Source organism: Budorcas taxicolor, chromosome 19 (assembly GCF_023091745.1).
Source record: "Budorcas taxicolor isolate Tak-1 chromosome 19, Takin1.1, whole genome shotgun sequence".
In the NCBI taxonomy this organism is placed as follows: Eukaryota; Metazoa; Chordata; class Mammalia; order Artiodactyla; family Bovidae; genus Budorcas; species Budorcas taxicolor.
In genome coordinates, this window is record NC_068928.1 from 19829225 (window position 1) to 19843532 (window position 14308).

The following is a 14308-nucleotide window of genomic DNA, read 5'->3' on the forward strand; positions in this document are numbered from 1 at the left end:
CACCCTTCTCCACCAAGCAAGGGCTTGGGCCCGGGAGCCAGCCAGGGATGAGAGGCCAGCCATAGTCTCCACTGAGAGTGTGCCTGGCCCCTGCGCTCACCACTTCCTACCACCTGTGGCCTTGCCTCATAACCATTTAGTGCCCGTAGCTAGCCTGACCTGACCCCAGGTGCCCTCCCAGCCTTCCTGATGTGCAGCCTCCTTTGCCACACCTGGGGTCAGGGTGACAGCGAGCTGGCCCTCACTCAGGCTGGTCGGCAGCTGTGGCCTGTGCTCACGGGTGCAATGGGAGCTCCTGCTTAGGCCTGAGCAGGGGAGGCTGCGTCTCAGTGCAGCTAGCCAACCTATTATGCCTTGGTGCTGTGTGCCAGGCCTCTGCCCAGCCTGGCTCAGCCCCCCATCCACCCACCAAAGGCTGCTCACCACCCACTGACTCAGGGAAGTGGAGCGAGGCAGCTCCGTGGGGCAGCACCAGTAGCCTGGGCAGAACCTGTAGCTCCCCCAGGTGTCAATCCACTGCCCCCCAGGAGGGGAGAGGCAGAGCCGGTGAGGAGAGGCAAGATCCTGAAGAAGGGGGGATTTTGTTAAAATTCCATTCAGAACACCTGGGGTGGGGCCCGAGTTCCCGCATTCCTCATGAACGGAATGACACTCAGTACCTTAGGCAGCCAGGCTCTTAAGTCCTCACAGATGTCAGTCATTCCCCTGACACTTCACCCCCTGGCCTCTAATCACCAGAGCAACCTTACCTGGTATCATCTCTGTCTGACAGAGAAGGACCTGAATGATGTGCCCAGTGTCCCAAGTCACCAGAGACGCAGAGCAGGCCTCCTGGCACCCCGTCCATGGCCAGGGGCACTGCTCTCTTGAGAATTATCCAGGAGGCTGCATCCCGGGCAGGGCTGTTGCTCTACAGAACGGCCAGCTTCCCTCTTGCCCCCAGGACTCTAGCCATGGGGGACAGGCTTTCACAACAGACGCCTGACCCAGAGGCTGTAAAGAAATAACCGAGCAGAAGTGTCGCTCGGCCCCTTTCTCCACCAGGGGTAGAGAGCATCTCCTGCCAATAAATGCAGGCTCCAGCTAATGGGCTCGGCGGGCACCGGCCCAGCCCCTCCCCTCCCAAGGGCAGTGGGTTCACAACTGGCTCAGGTCCCAGAGCTGCCTCCCACAGATGCAAGCTAGGCCCCTCAGAGCTCCCCAGCCACATCTACACAAAGTCAAAGGTCTCGCCCTAGGCTTGGAACTCCTTCCTTCCACTCCCCTCCCTGCCAGATACACTAGCCAGTCCTCTGAGTGCCCTTCACCCTTTCTCCTTCATGCTTCATGAACGCCCACCAGTGTCAGGCCCTGGACAGGATGGTACCGAGGCAGACCGGATGTTGCCCCCAAGAGCAGAGGCAGTAACAATATAATGTGATGAGTCTCCTCCGGAGAAGGCCTTGTCTTCTTGTTCCCCATCAGTTCCACTCTCTCGGGAAGCCCCTCACCAGCAGTACTCTGAGAGGTTGCCCAGCACACCCTCCACTGCCTGCCTCCTCTCTCTGGGGAATCAGAGCCCAGCCTCCAGGCCCTGCTGGAGCAGCTGAAATAAAAACCCTCACTCTGCCTGCCTCCCTCGCCATAACCAACCACTGCCCCAATCGCAGCCAGGGCAGGCACCTTGGCCCTCACCATCCACCTAGGCCTGGCCTCACAGAACCTCTCCTGAGACAGAGGGCTGAGAAACAGCCTTCCCCCACCCCCAGCCTGCTCTGATATTGTTTTGAAGGGTCAGAGTTTTCTGCTTGGATGGGCTGTAACTGCTGCCCCCACTATGGGGCTGAGTCAGCCTCACCCCATCCCACCCCTCTCCGAGACCAAGACCTTGCTCATGACCAAGAAACACTCAAAAGTCGAAAGTCCAGCTCCAACTCATTTAGCCTTCCTGGGGCCCCACAAATAGAGGCATTCCATTTTAGAATGTATGAGGTAGGAAGGATCTAAGAACAATATTTAATCTAGTGTTTCCTAACTTGTCGAACCATGACCAGATAATTGGGGGGTGTCGCTGAGCTAGCCCTTCACAGAAGGCCACATACGAGTCAGAGGCGGTACCTGGAGTAGATCCCAGGCCTGAGGTCAACCCAGAGCCTTTTTGCCTACATCCACACTGCTGGGCCAGGAGAGGGGCCTCTCCTCACTTGATCTCACGACAGGGGACAGTGACATGGGAATCTGGTAACAGGCCACAACTGACCTTGGTTTGCCTTGGGCCACCCCCATTTTACCTGCGTGATTTCTAACCAGGAAACTGGCTGGCAGGGCACGTGAGAGAGAATGAGGGCGGGAATACCAGCAGGGGACTATGCCTTGTGGCCAATTCTGTTTTGAAGAGTCAGGTGTTAATCTGATTTGCTTGGAGGCTTATGGTCCTCATCAAAGCCAGTGCCTTAAGACCCAATCTGATTCTGCCTTTCAATTTCAGGCTTCCCTAACGCCCTAGAAATGGGCCTCGCATTCTCTGGGACTTGGGCCTCCTGTACCATATGGGGAGACTGGGCCCATCTCCAGGTTCCTGTTGACCTATAGGTACCCAAGGGAGGGTGTCAGCACATGGCCCGGCTGAAATGCCTAGAGATGGGGGGTGTTAGAGAGCTGAGTGGTAGCAAAAATTGATTCTGCTTGGGCTGGTGTAGCCAGGAAGATTGGGACAGGTGCCTTCAGGGAGTGGATCTCTGACCCTGAGGAATGAGCAGCCAGGGCTCTGCCCAGAGCTTCTCCACTGGCCTAATGCAAGCGTGCCAGCGCTTTGCCTCCCAGAAGCTCAGAAGACAATGGGCAGTCAGATGAGGACTGAGCCAGCTGTGCCCAATACCAATCTCATGGCAACTCTGGGGGCTCCTGTCCTTTCCAGAAGCTGCTGCTGTCTGGTCTATGGTGGGCAAACTGGGAAAACAAGGCCCCATAGCCTAATGCCATGGGGGAGCCAGGAAGTTCATTTCAGAGTGATTATACTGACTTATGAAGAAAGCTGAGTGCCGAAGAATTGATGCTTTTGAACTATGGTATTGGAGAAGACTCTTGAGAGTCCCTTGGACTGCAAGGAGATCCAACCAGTCCATCCTAAAGGAGATCGGTCCTGGGATTTCTTTGGAAGGACTGATACTGAAGCTGAAACTCCAGTACTTTGGCCACTTCATGCGAAGAGTTGACTCATTGCAAAAGACTCTGATGCTGGAAGGGATTGGGGGCAGGAGGAGGAGGGGACGACCGAGGATGAGATGATGGCTGGATGGCATCACGGACTCGATGGACGTGAGTCTGAGTGAACTCCAGGAGTTGGTGATGGACAGGGAGGCCTGGTGTGCTGCAGTTCATGGGGTCGCACAGAGTCGGACACGACTGAGCGACTGAACTGAACTGATGATGATTGGCACTGCTAAGCTCAGCAGATTAATTCCCACCCAGAAACAGCAGCATTCTCCCTCCAGGGGACACCAAGTCCCTCCCCCAAAGGCACCGTATTCACCACTAAGGAGTGATGAATTGAACACTCTGAGCTGCCCAGTTTGTGCTGGAAGCAGAGGTGCCAGCCCTCAGGCTTCAACTGGTCCCTCCATCAGGACCTCTCCCCTCCCCTGGAGGGTTCTGTATGATTCATGGCCTAAAGGGTAAACAGATCCCTGTTCCAAATAGGGGCTCCCCCACCACCTGCCCTGAGTGGATGACAATTCAAGATCTGGGAGTCATACGCTGGCACAGCTATGGATGAGGCAGGGGCCTTGGTCCAGGTTGACCATTCTGTCCAAGGTGAACGTGGCCCTTTGGGGGGATTTGCCGCTATGCTAAGGGCTGGGATCCAGATGCGTCTCCTTCCAGTTGGTCAGCACTCACGGTGCTCCTCTTGCCCTCTGTCCTTGGGTCCAGGCAGATCAGGGGCTCTGGGAAAACTCCTGGAATTCAGGGCAATGATTATCCCTTTCCAGTATCCTGTGAGAGACCAGAGAGAGGGTTCAGACTTAACATGGGGGGGACCCTCACCTCCTGGAGGAGTGACATGGGCTTTATTGGGTGGGCTGGTCCAGGTAACCCTCCCTCCCCAAGCTAAGAGGTGGAAGACAAAACAGAGGGCTCGGGGAAAGAGAAGCAAGTGGGTCAGGTGAGCATGGGGCCCAGCCACAGCTATCCCAGGAAGCTCTCCAGGCTTCCCTTTGGCACATTTCTGCCACAGTTGTTACATCTGTAAAATGGGAATGGAGAGGGGCGAGGGGATCTGAGTGCGAGAACACAGCCTTGCCAAGCAGCACTGTGAGTGTGTCCCTTCCCCTACTGGCCTCTGCCTTGCCCCTGGAGAACCGCTCCCAGAGGATTAGGCAACCATCTGCAAGGGGAGAGAGACACCCACAGGGGAAGAGCTCCAGAAACGAGGAGGTTGGGAGGAGGAGGAAGAGGAGCCCTTCAGGTAATCGGCTCCATTCTGACCGTGAGTCACAGCCCTGTATTACCCCATCAGGATGGCCGGGATGAAGAGCAGTCCAGCTCCCAGGAGGAAGGGGAAGCCCTTCATGAGGTTCAGGGTGGCTGGGTAGAGCGAGTTGAAGATGCCAGAGGCCATCAGCATGGCCAAGCCATTCACACAGGCCAGAGCAGAAAAGAGAGCGCCTGTGAAGAAATAAATACCACACAGCAATTTGAAAGACCTAAATGCAAATGCTGGCACTACTACCCAACAGCTGTGTGATCGGGGGCAAGCCACTTCACCTGAGTCTGACCTTTCTCACCTATAAACCCAACATCATGTGTTGTGTGTGATAAGGCTTCAGTGAGGTCATACATGGAGAGCACCTGTGCTATAAAATAAACAGCTGTTGTTAAATCTATTACAAGGACATGTGATGTCTTCTCGAAGAAGTTTGATAAAGTCTGATAAAATCATGTGGGGTTTATCCCCTTTGGGATCATCACCTGTTTAGGATAAATTTCTGGGTTAATTCTCAGTTTCAACACTTATTAGCTGTGTGATCACTGAATAAGTCATTTATCTTTCTGGGTTTCTGTCCCCCTTCTGTTAAACAAGGACATTACCTTTCGTGGATTGTTAGGAATGCTGGAAATATTATATACACAGGTAAAGCAGCTATGCCAGGGCCTGCCCTCCTAGAGGCAGTCAGTTAGCAAAGGCTGTTCTTTTCTCCTGTTCCTCTTGGCATCTCTGGGCACAGTGAAGGAGCTAGAAAAAGGCTTATTGAGTGAATGAATGGAAACAACAGAATGGTTGTGAATGAATGGTTCTGGAGACAACAGAACCCACGATGGGATATATGACATGAAAATCTCTGCCATCGCCAGAACCTCTTTCCCGAGTAGAAGGGAAAAGGAGGATAAGCCAGATGTTTTCTGACTGTGATCTAAAGACCCAGTGACCTGAGAAACTACTCTTTATAAATATGCCAACAGAACACAAATTGCAAAGTAAGCTCAACCCTGGGCTTCCCTGGTGACTCGGATGGTAAAGAATCTGCCTGCAGTGTGGGAGACTCGGGTTCGATTCCTGGGTCAGGAAGATTCCCTGGGAGAAGGGAATGGCAACCCACTCCAGTACTATTGCCTGGAGAGCTTCAAGGGCAAAGGAGCCTGGTGGGCTACAGTCCAGGGGGTCGCACACAACTGAGTCAGATACAACTGAGTGATTAACACTTTCATTTCACTTTTGCTTTGAAGCTCAACCTAACAGAAGTTGAGATTAAACTATCAGACTGTCAAAGCTCGAAGGGCCTCCAGATGTCACCAAGAGCAATTCACATGTGTTACAGATGAGGAAACAGGCCCAGAGAGGGAAAGGGACCTAACCAAGATCACACAGCTGGTGTGACAGAACCAGGACTAAACACACAGATCCTAAGCCCTGGTGCTCTTAAAAACACACCTGGGTGTGCATCCTAGGTCCACCACTTACTGAGTGATCTTAGGTGAATCAACTGAACACTCTGGGCCTTTGTTTCATCTGCCATGCGGAAACAATGAAACCTAAGTCACCAAGTTGTTTTGTCTCCTTCGAGCTTAGACACTGTGACCCCAGGAAAGCAGGGGCCTGGGCATGGTCACGTCCATTTTGCAGATGGAAAAGCTGAATTCTGGAAACGGTAAATCCTCTGCTGGGCTTAAAAACATAAGCCCAGCAAAAGAACATAATCACATGCAGCTGACTGCAAATTCCAACTCTGATTTGGTCGGGAAATGCAAATCCCTGTGGTCCTCTGGCAGCCCTGGGTGCTTGGACAGCAACGCAGTTGTCTTAGCTACTTTTCCAGGGTGGGAGGAAGGAAGGTAAGCTCCTCCCAGCCCATGGCTGCCCTCGGCCCAGTTTAGGTAACACTGGCCTGAGGAACCAGACGCGGGCTGACCCTGATACTCACCCTGCTCCGATTGCCTCACCAGTCTAGATAGCTTGGCCCGGATGATAGGGGTGACAACCAACGACAGGAAAAGGAGCCCGTACCCTGGGGAGAAAGAAGGAAAGATCAAGAGAAGGCTGGGGAGGGGGTGCCCCAGTGAGATGCAGCAGAGCTCTTGTGTCCACGCCATGAGGGACGCAGGTTAGACACTGGAAGAACTTCCCTGATGAGGAAGCAGACCATGAGGCGCACAGTAAGCACACAGGAAATGCGACTTCCTTTTCACTGGACACTTAGTGACACACAGGCTCACACTGTTTCCTTAGGGACTGTTTCTCTTCCTTGTGCAGCTGTCACCTCCTCAGCAAAACTGCAAACTGTTCAAGGACAGTGGAGCCTCCAAAGTGGGCACACAACGAGGCCCCGCCCCCAGAGCCCCTGAAGATGACAGGCACCCCCAAATCCCTGAGCAATGACAGTGCCTTCATCATCTCTGCAGCCCTGAAGGCGCTGAGCCCAGCACACGGAAGATGTGCATGGAGGATGCTGTGTGTAGAAGGAAAGGTGCCTGGCCCTCATCAGCTGCACTGTCTGGAGGAGCAGCCACATTAAGAAGTCTGTGATTACTGGGACTTCCCTGGTGGCCCAGTGGTTGAGAAGCCACCTTCCAATGCAGGGGACGAAGGTTCGATCCCTGGTTGGGGAACTAAGATGCCACATGGCTCGGGGCAACTAAGCCTGCGTGCTGCAACTAGAGAGGGCCAAGTGCTGCAGCAACTGAGGCCTCGAACTCTAGAGCCCATGTGCAGCAACAAGAGAAAGCCCGTGTGCCTCCAAGCCAAACATTAAAAAAAATCTTTGTTTTAATCTGTGATTACTAAGTGGCTGACTGTACACATTTTCAGGCTCTATTAAATCTGTTCATTCAGGAAAGTGAACTTCCTCATTTTCAGCTTTCCCCTCCAACCAAAAAAAAAATGAAAAGAAGAACACAAGCAGGAATCTGATAGCTGTGGTCTGAGAAGGCTGGCTTTTAAAAAAAAAAAACCCAAGGTCCTGTGATCCTTATCAGAGAAATGAGCATTAAGGCATTAACAGCATGGACTTTGCTTAAAAGCACCAGGGGAGGGAGGAGTGAAGCAATTAGTGTACAAGCGATACTATTGTCTTTGGCTCTATCTTACAATATTTATGGTTGGTACTATGAATTAATTACTTTGGCTACTGAAGGTCTATCTTTTCTGTATAACAGGTGGGTTGTTTTTTTTTTAACGACATTTCTTAGTCATTTGTCCTCCAGGCTAGGGCCACAGTGATGTTTCCAAAGACATGGCCATGAACTGCATTTGGGGACAGCACGTGGCCACCCAGTAACTCTGAAACTAACTGTCGTTGAACCCATACACTTTACCTGTGAACATGAGGGGTGTGACCGTAGCAAATGCGAAGACCATCATCCCCAGGATATTGAAGACCAGGCCGATCTCAGCCACCCAGGTGTCGGCCAGGCAGTACTGCAGAAGCCGCAGGCCCAGCAGACTGGTGAGGTATGGGAGCTGCTGAGCTGCGGAACCGTAGCTGATCAGCCGAGAGTCCCAGCAGAGGGGTGCACTCAGCTCATAGAGGGTCAGGATGTCCTGGGCCCCAAGGTGCACTGTGATCATCACGAAGATGGCCACTGAGTACAGGGCTAAGTGCTTCCTGGACTTCTCCAGGGCCTGGGTCACATAGAGCTGGATGATGGATCGGTGGTGACGGAGTGTGAAGAGACGGGTAGGTGTCCGCTCCTTCACTGTCTCACCAAAGCAGAATGCTGCATAGAGAGTCATGACGGTCAGCAAGGCCAAGGCGAGCCAGAAGGGGTTGACATAAACCTGCTCCTGGAGCAAGGAGCCACCAGTGAAGCTCGCCAGCATTCCTGCCACCCCAATGCATGCTTCTAACAGGGCCATTCGGATAGTACGGGTGCGGCTGGAGCTGACATCAGCCACGGAGGCAAAGCCAGCGGCCAGGAGCCCACTGAAATCGCCAAGGAGGGCACAAAGGATGCGGCCCAGTACCAAGTAGCCGACGTGGAGGTGCAGCTGAACCACAAAGATGGACAGCACAGTCTGGAGCAGCAGGCCGAGGGAGGCCAGCACCAGCAGTGGGCGGCGGCCCACACAGTCACTCCAGGCGCCCAGCAGGGTGGACGAGAAGAGTCCCACCAGGAAGCCGCCCACGTTCATGTAGAGGGTCCAGTGGGAGGTAAGTGTCTCCACTTCCTGTGGGGGCAAGAGTTGTATTATGGGGACGGGCAGAGCTATCCCTCACTCTGGGCTGCCCACCCCCCACACTGTCACCAACCTGGGAGATACAGGGATCTGGACTTTCTCTGAAGCCCTAAACCTCAAGAGAATTTTAGTATGGATGCTGGAGAGGGTATGGGAAATTTGTAAGATCCATTCCTTACTTTTGCCACTGTGAATGAAAAATGCTGCTGCTATATCAGGGTTCAATCCCTGAGTTGGAAAGATCCCCTAGAGAAGGAAATGGCAACCCACTCCAGTATTCTTGCCTGGGAAATCCCATGGATGGAGGAGCCTGGTGGGCTACAGTCCATGGGGTTGCAAAGAGTCAGATACGACTGAGTGACTAACACTTATCATTTGTAACTTTTTTTTTTTTTCATTTGTAATCTTTTGATGTTCCTCCAACCTGGTTTTTATCACAAAACTCCTATATATCCTGGCTCCTCCCTTATCTCTCAGGAGCAGTCCTTCGGAGCTGTCTGAGAGACTGCCCCAGGGCTTGAGTCCTCAGAAAGTTAGCTAAATAAGACAATTTTCAGGGCTTCCCTGGTGGCTCAGTGGTAAAGAATTCACCTGCCAGTGCAGGAAACACAGGTTCGGTTCCCGGTCGGGGAAGATTCCACCCGCTGCAGGCCAACCAAGCCTGTGTGCCACAACTACTGAGCTGTGCTCTAGAGCCCCTGTCCCCAAACAAGGGAAGCCGCCTCAGTGAGAAGGCCCAGGACTCTGCATCTAGAGAGTAGCCCCCGCTTGACACAACTGGAGAAAAGTCGGGGCAACCATGAAGACCCAGCATAGCCAAACATAAAATTGAAAAAACTCTCATCTTTTTATGTTGTGCATTTTGTGTTTTCAGAAAATACCCCCTTGTTAACCCTCAAAGCTCGCTTTATCTGCATCAGCTTTAAGCATCTCCACACCGAAGTTCTCAGGCTCCAACTTTTGCTCCCGCCCCGCCCACCACCCAAGAGCCTAACCCCCGCGGCCGTCCCCAGTCTTTACCCAGGCCCCGCCCCTGCCACGCTCCTCGCTTCTCCGCACCCCCCCTCCCCGGCCCACGTCCACGCGCGCGGCCCCTACCTGCGCGATGGGGTTCACGCTGTGGTTGCTGCAGCTGCCCCTGTGACGGGTGCCGTTGTAGCCAAGGTCTGCACTGAAGCGGTGCCACAGGTACTGCGTGGTGACCGGGCCCTGCAGGACCAAGGCGAAGTTGGCGAGGAAAACGAGTGGCTCCACGCAGCCGCGGCACAGCACGGACCGGGTGGGCCAGGCGCCGGGCTCGCCCGGGGAGTTCGCGCGCCCCTCCATGCTTGCGAGTTCCTTGCAGAGTTGGCGCAAGGCAGAAGGTTCATGTTTCTGCGCCTGCGCTCAGCGTCTTTTTTTTTTTTTTTTTTTTAAGTGGGCGGGACGGAGCCAGGACTGGTGAGCCCCTCCTTCCTCTCAGCCCCTCCCTCTCTGGGCTAGGAAGGGCAGGCGGGCCCCCCCCATCCTCGAAACCCCTGACTAACAAAGTGACCTCGCCTGCAAACTGTGCCAAGATATCGCCTGGCACTCCTTCCCAGGCCCCGAAAACCCCATAACAGTAGGAGAATATCAATAATTAACATTCATTGATCACTTATGTGCTGGGCGCTGTACTAAACTCCACGTGGGTTAATCTCCCAACAACTTTATAAGCTAGTTATTGTTAAGGATTCCAATTTACCCATAAAGAGACAAGAACAATCGGGCATTCAAAGCCGAGCTGGAAAAACACACGACTTCTGATGTCTGTGCTGATGTTCTGCCCTGCGACAGAGCGACTCGGTGGATAAAAGTGCAGCCTCCAGTTCTACTGGCTTAATTCCATTACCTAGGTTCTGGGCATGCCACTTGGCTCTTGGGGCCTCCGTTTCATCATCTTTAAAAGGATGGTGCTAATAGAATGTGACTCAAAGAGTTGCTCGGAAAGCACAATGTCTGATATATTGTAAATGCTATTATTGTAATGAATAGACTGTCACTTGTTCCCCTTCTGCCCACAGAATCATTTTCCTGGGAAGCTAATCTGTTTCTGGGGCTGGGTCATGGCTGTGCAGTGCCATTGGAGGAGGAGGAGAAGATGGTGGAGGGCCTGGGAGGCCCTTAAGTGTGGCCCTACTTTGGTGCTCCTACTACAGAAATAGCGGCAGAAGGCTGTTGGATCTCTATCTGGCCCTGTTTTATTGACTGTAAAAGAGAATAGTACTACTTGACTTTCTTCCTTATCAGTGCATTGGTTGAATGCCCCTTGTATGTTGGGGACTGTGGACAGGAGAGGTCCTGGAAACACTGCAATGTAAAGAGAAAAAAAAAAATGTTGCCTGCCATTCCAGTTCTGTAGGGACCAAGCCATTAACAGCTACAGTCACTCACCATCCACCCTAGGGCAGTATACTGAAGGGCCTTCTGTGCTTTGAACCCCAGCCCCAGATAGTTGAGATCATTTAGGGAAAAATCTCAGTGATCTCAGATTCTTGTGTCTTCCCATACACTGAAGAGTTGTTGTTGTGTCAGTAAGTCATGTCTGACTCTGCGAGTACTCAAATCACCCTATTTTTTGTGGTTTGCTGTTAATTTTCTTATGTTTGACTGTTTCTTTACCTGTTTGTTTTTTTTTTTTTGTTTTTTTTTTGGCTACACCTCGAAGGATGTAGAACTTCCCTGCATCCTCTGCAGTGGAAACCAGGAGTCTTAACCACTGAATCACCAGGGAAGTCCCTCAACTAGATGTTTTTGTTTCCATTGGGTGACTGATTAGTGGCTAGTGGCCTTATAGAACTGGAATGGCAGGCAATATATATATATATATTTTTTAACACTATTGTGATAGGATACTGAAGCTGGGAGGGATTGGGGGCAGGAGGAGAAGGGGACGACAGAGGATGAGATGGCTGGATGGCATCACTGACTCGATGGACGTGAGTTTGAGTGAACTCCGGGAATTGGTGATGGACAGGGAGGCCTGGCGTGCTGCGATTCATGGGGTCACAGAGAGTCTGACACGACTGAGCAACTGAACTGAACTGATTGTGTTTCCAGAACTCCTCCCTCCCCACCCCACCCAACCCCCTAGTATAGTCCTGGACATACAGAAAAACTCGCATACATCCTGGTTTCTCCGTTGCCTCTTCAGAACAATTTCTTAGAGCTCAGTAAGAAACTGAATAAACCCAACTCACAGTTCTAATGTTGTGCGTTTTTTTCAAGTTGACAGCAATGAGGAAACAAAGCCCTTACCGGGGAGAGGGGTGGTGTGGGCTGTAGTTTGTAGAATGGTGGGGGAGAGACATCAAACAGTCCTACTAATCCATGCAAGATTTCAACTGCAGAAAGTGCTTTAGAGGAGACAAGCTGTGGAGCTCTAAGGGCACAAACTCAGGAGCCTGGCCAGGTCTGGAAGGAGCTAAACCAGGAAAGGCTACCTTCCCTGACAATAGGGCAGCTGACTGGATTTCTAAAGGCAAGCCTTGTGCCATGACCCATAAGCCTAATTCTTGGGGTGATGGGGGCTCCATTTCTGGCCATCATGGCTATGTGTGAGCTCGTTGCTGGCTTATTAATTTTCACCTACCTTCCCTGAGCCAAAAGGAGCCCCAGGCTGAGACAAGGTAGATGCTAGCTAGATATGGTAGACTGAAGGATGCCTGCACCCCAAACAGCCATCACCATCCTCAGCTCTTCCTGAAGTGAAATGAAAGTCACTCAGTTGTGTCTGACTCTTTGTGACCCCATGGACTATACAGTCAATGGAATTCTCCAGCCAGAATACTGGGGTGGGTAGCTGTTTCCTTCTCCAGGGGATCTTCCCGATCCAGGGATCGAACCCAGGTCTCCCACATTGCAGGCAGATTCTTTACCAGCTGAGCCACAAGGGAAGCCCAAGAATACTGGTGTGGGTAGTCTATCCCTTCTCCAGCAAATCTTCCCAACCCAAGTCTTCCTAGAGATAGGAAATAGTACGTGAAACATACAAGCCCCTGGGTTGGTTCCCTCCCCTTTCTACTGCCTTTGGAGGGACCATAGTCTTGAAGCAGGATTTTGTTTTCCTGTCCAGGGATAGCCAGTCCACCAGAGGTGGAGACTAGAAGCAAAGTTCTGTGATTCTTACCCCAATTGGAAGCAAAAATGTTTCAAGGAGGCAAACACTGCAAAACACATACAAAGCGTATTATTAGAGACACAGCACAAAGTATGGGAGGGCACACAAAGAAACAGCTTATTTATGTCAGAAGCAGGGCGGGAATACAGATGTCCGGAATAAGGAGTGCAGTAAGAAGAGCTTTAAGCCCCTTATATCAGACAGTCCTTCCAGGTGTGTGTGTGTGTGTGTGTGTTTAGTCATGTCTGACTCTTTGTGACCCTGTGGACTGTAGCCTACCAGGCTCCTCTGACCATGGAATTTTCCAGGCAAAAATACTGGAGTAGGCAGCCATTTCCTACTCCAGGGGATCTTCCCAACACAGGGATCAAACCCAAGTCCCTGTCTCCTGCATTAGCTGGCAGATTCTTTAGCACGAGCGCCACCTGGGAAGCCGGGTCTTTGTTCACTTTTTGTCGAATGTCTTATTTCTTTTTTCACACCTGACTGGTCCTTAGACTCTCCCCAAGATGCATGCACAACTTTTTGCTAGGATGGATCCCGCCACAGAAGCCTGTGGATACATTTCCACACTTATTATGGGGTGAGGCTTCCTCTCTTTTGGACCCCCAAGAAGCCTTCCTGCACATGTTCAGACAGGAACGTCTTCCTTGACCTGAGAAGTGGGTACCTTGTCTCCTAACTTTAGCAGAGCTCAGCTTTTGCCACCTGCTTTGTCCTTGGGAGTGTCTGGGTGAGAACAAAACTTCTATTTTACTCCACTTGACAAACACCAGCTCTCTAGCCCAGAGGCCCATCTATCTCCTGCCTGCACGAAAACTTGGCCCAGTTAGGTAAGCTGCAGTGAGGAAAGGGTGGTGTCCAGCTGAAATCTCTCTTTTTTAAAATTAAATTAATTGTTTTTTTTATTTTATTTTGGCTGTGCTGGGTCTTTGTTGCGGTGCACAGGCTTTCTCTGGTTGTGGAGAGCAGGGGCTACTCTTTGTCATGGTTCAAGAGTTTCTCATTGCAGTGGCTTCTCTTGTTGCGCACAGGCTGTAGGGTACATGGTCTTCAGCAGCTGTGGCTCGAGGGCTCCAGAGCTCAGAATCAGCATGTGTGGTATACAGGCTTAGTTGCCCCAAGGTAGGTGGAATCTTCCTGGACTGGGGATCGAACTGCTGTCCTCCACATTAGCAGGCAGGTTCTTCACCACTGAGGCATCAGAGAAGTCCACACTACTTTTTTTTTTTTAAAGGTTGCTCCCTGCACCAAGGGGGATCTTAGCTCTCTGACCAGGGATGGAACTCATGCCTCCTGCATTGGGAGCGGGGAGTCTTAAGCGCTGGAACACCAGGGAAGTCGTCAGCTGAAATCTTAGAATCGTTTCCAGATAAAGAACTAAGACTGAAAGGTGGAGGGCCAAGGTCCATCTCTGGAAATGGGACAGGGTGTGGCTTGTCCTGGAGCTGGAGCCCTCAGTCCCCACTCGGGGAGAGGCCCCTTCTCTGATGAAATAAGATTATTTTTAAGTCAGGGCA

At 51.9% G+C, this 14308-nt stretch overlaps 1 protein-coding gene across 1 annotated transcript; it reads right to left on the reverse strand.

Moving 5' to 3' along the window:
- Positions 1 to 3816: 3816 nt before the first annotated feature.
- On the reverse strand, positions 3817 to 9976 carry SLC46A1 (solute carrier family 46 member 1). The gene is made up of 5 exons (XM_052658721.1): positions 9749 to 9976; positions 7789 to 8641; positions 6399 to 6482; positions 4488 to 4644; positions 3817 to 3972 (listed from the first exon to the last, which is right to left on the reverse strand). Exons 1-5 carry the CDS (start codon positions 9974 to 9976, stop codon positions 3915 to 3917), a joined length of 1380 nt encoding a protein of 459 aa, XP_052514681.1. The 3' UTR covers positions 3817 to 3914.
- Between the last annotated feature and the right edge of the window lie 4332 nt (positions 9977 to 14308).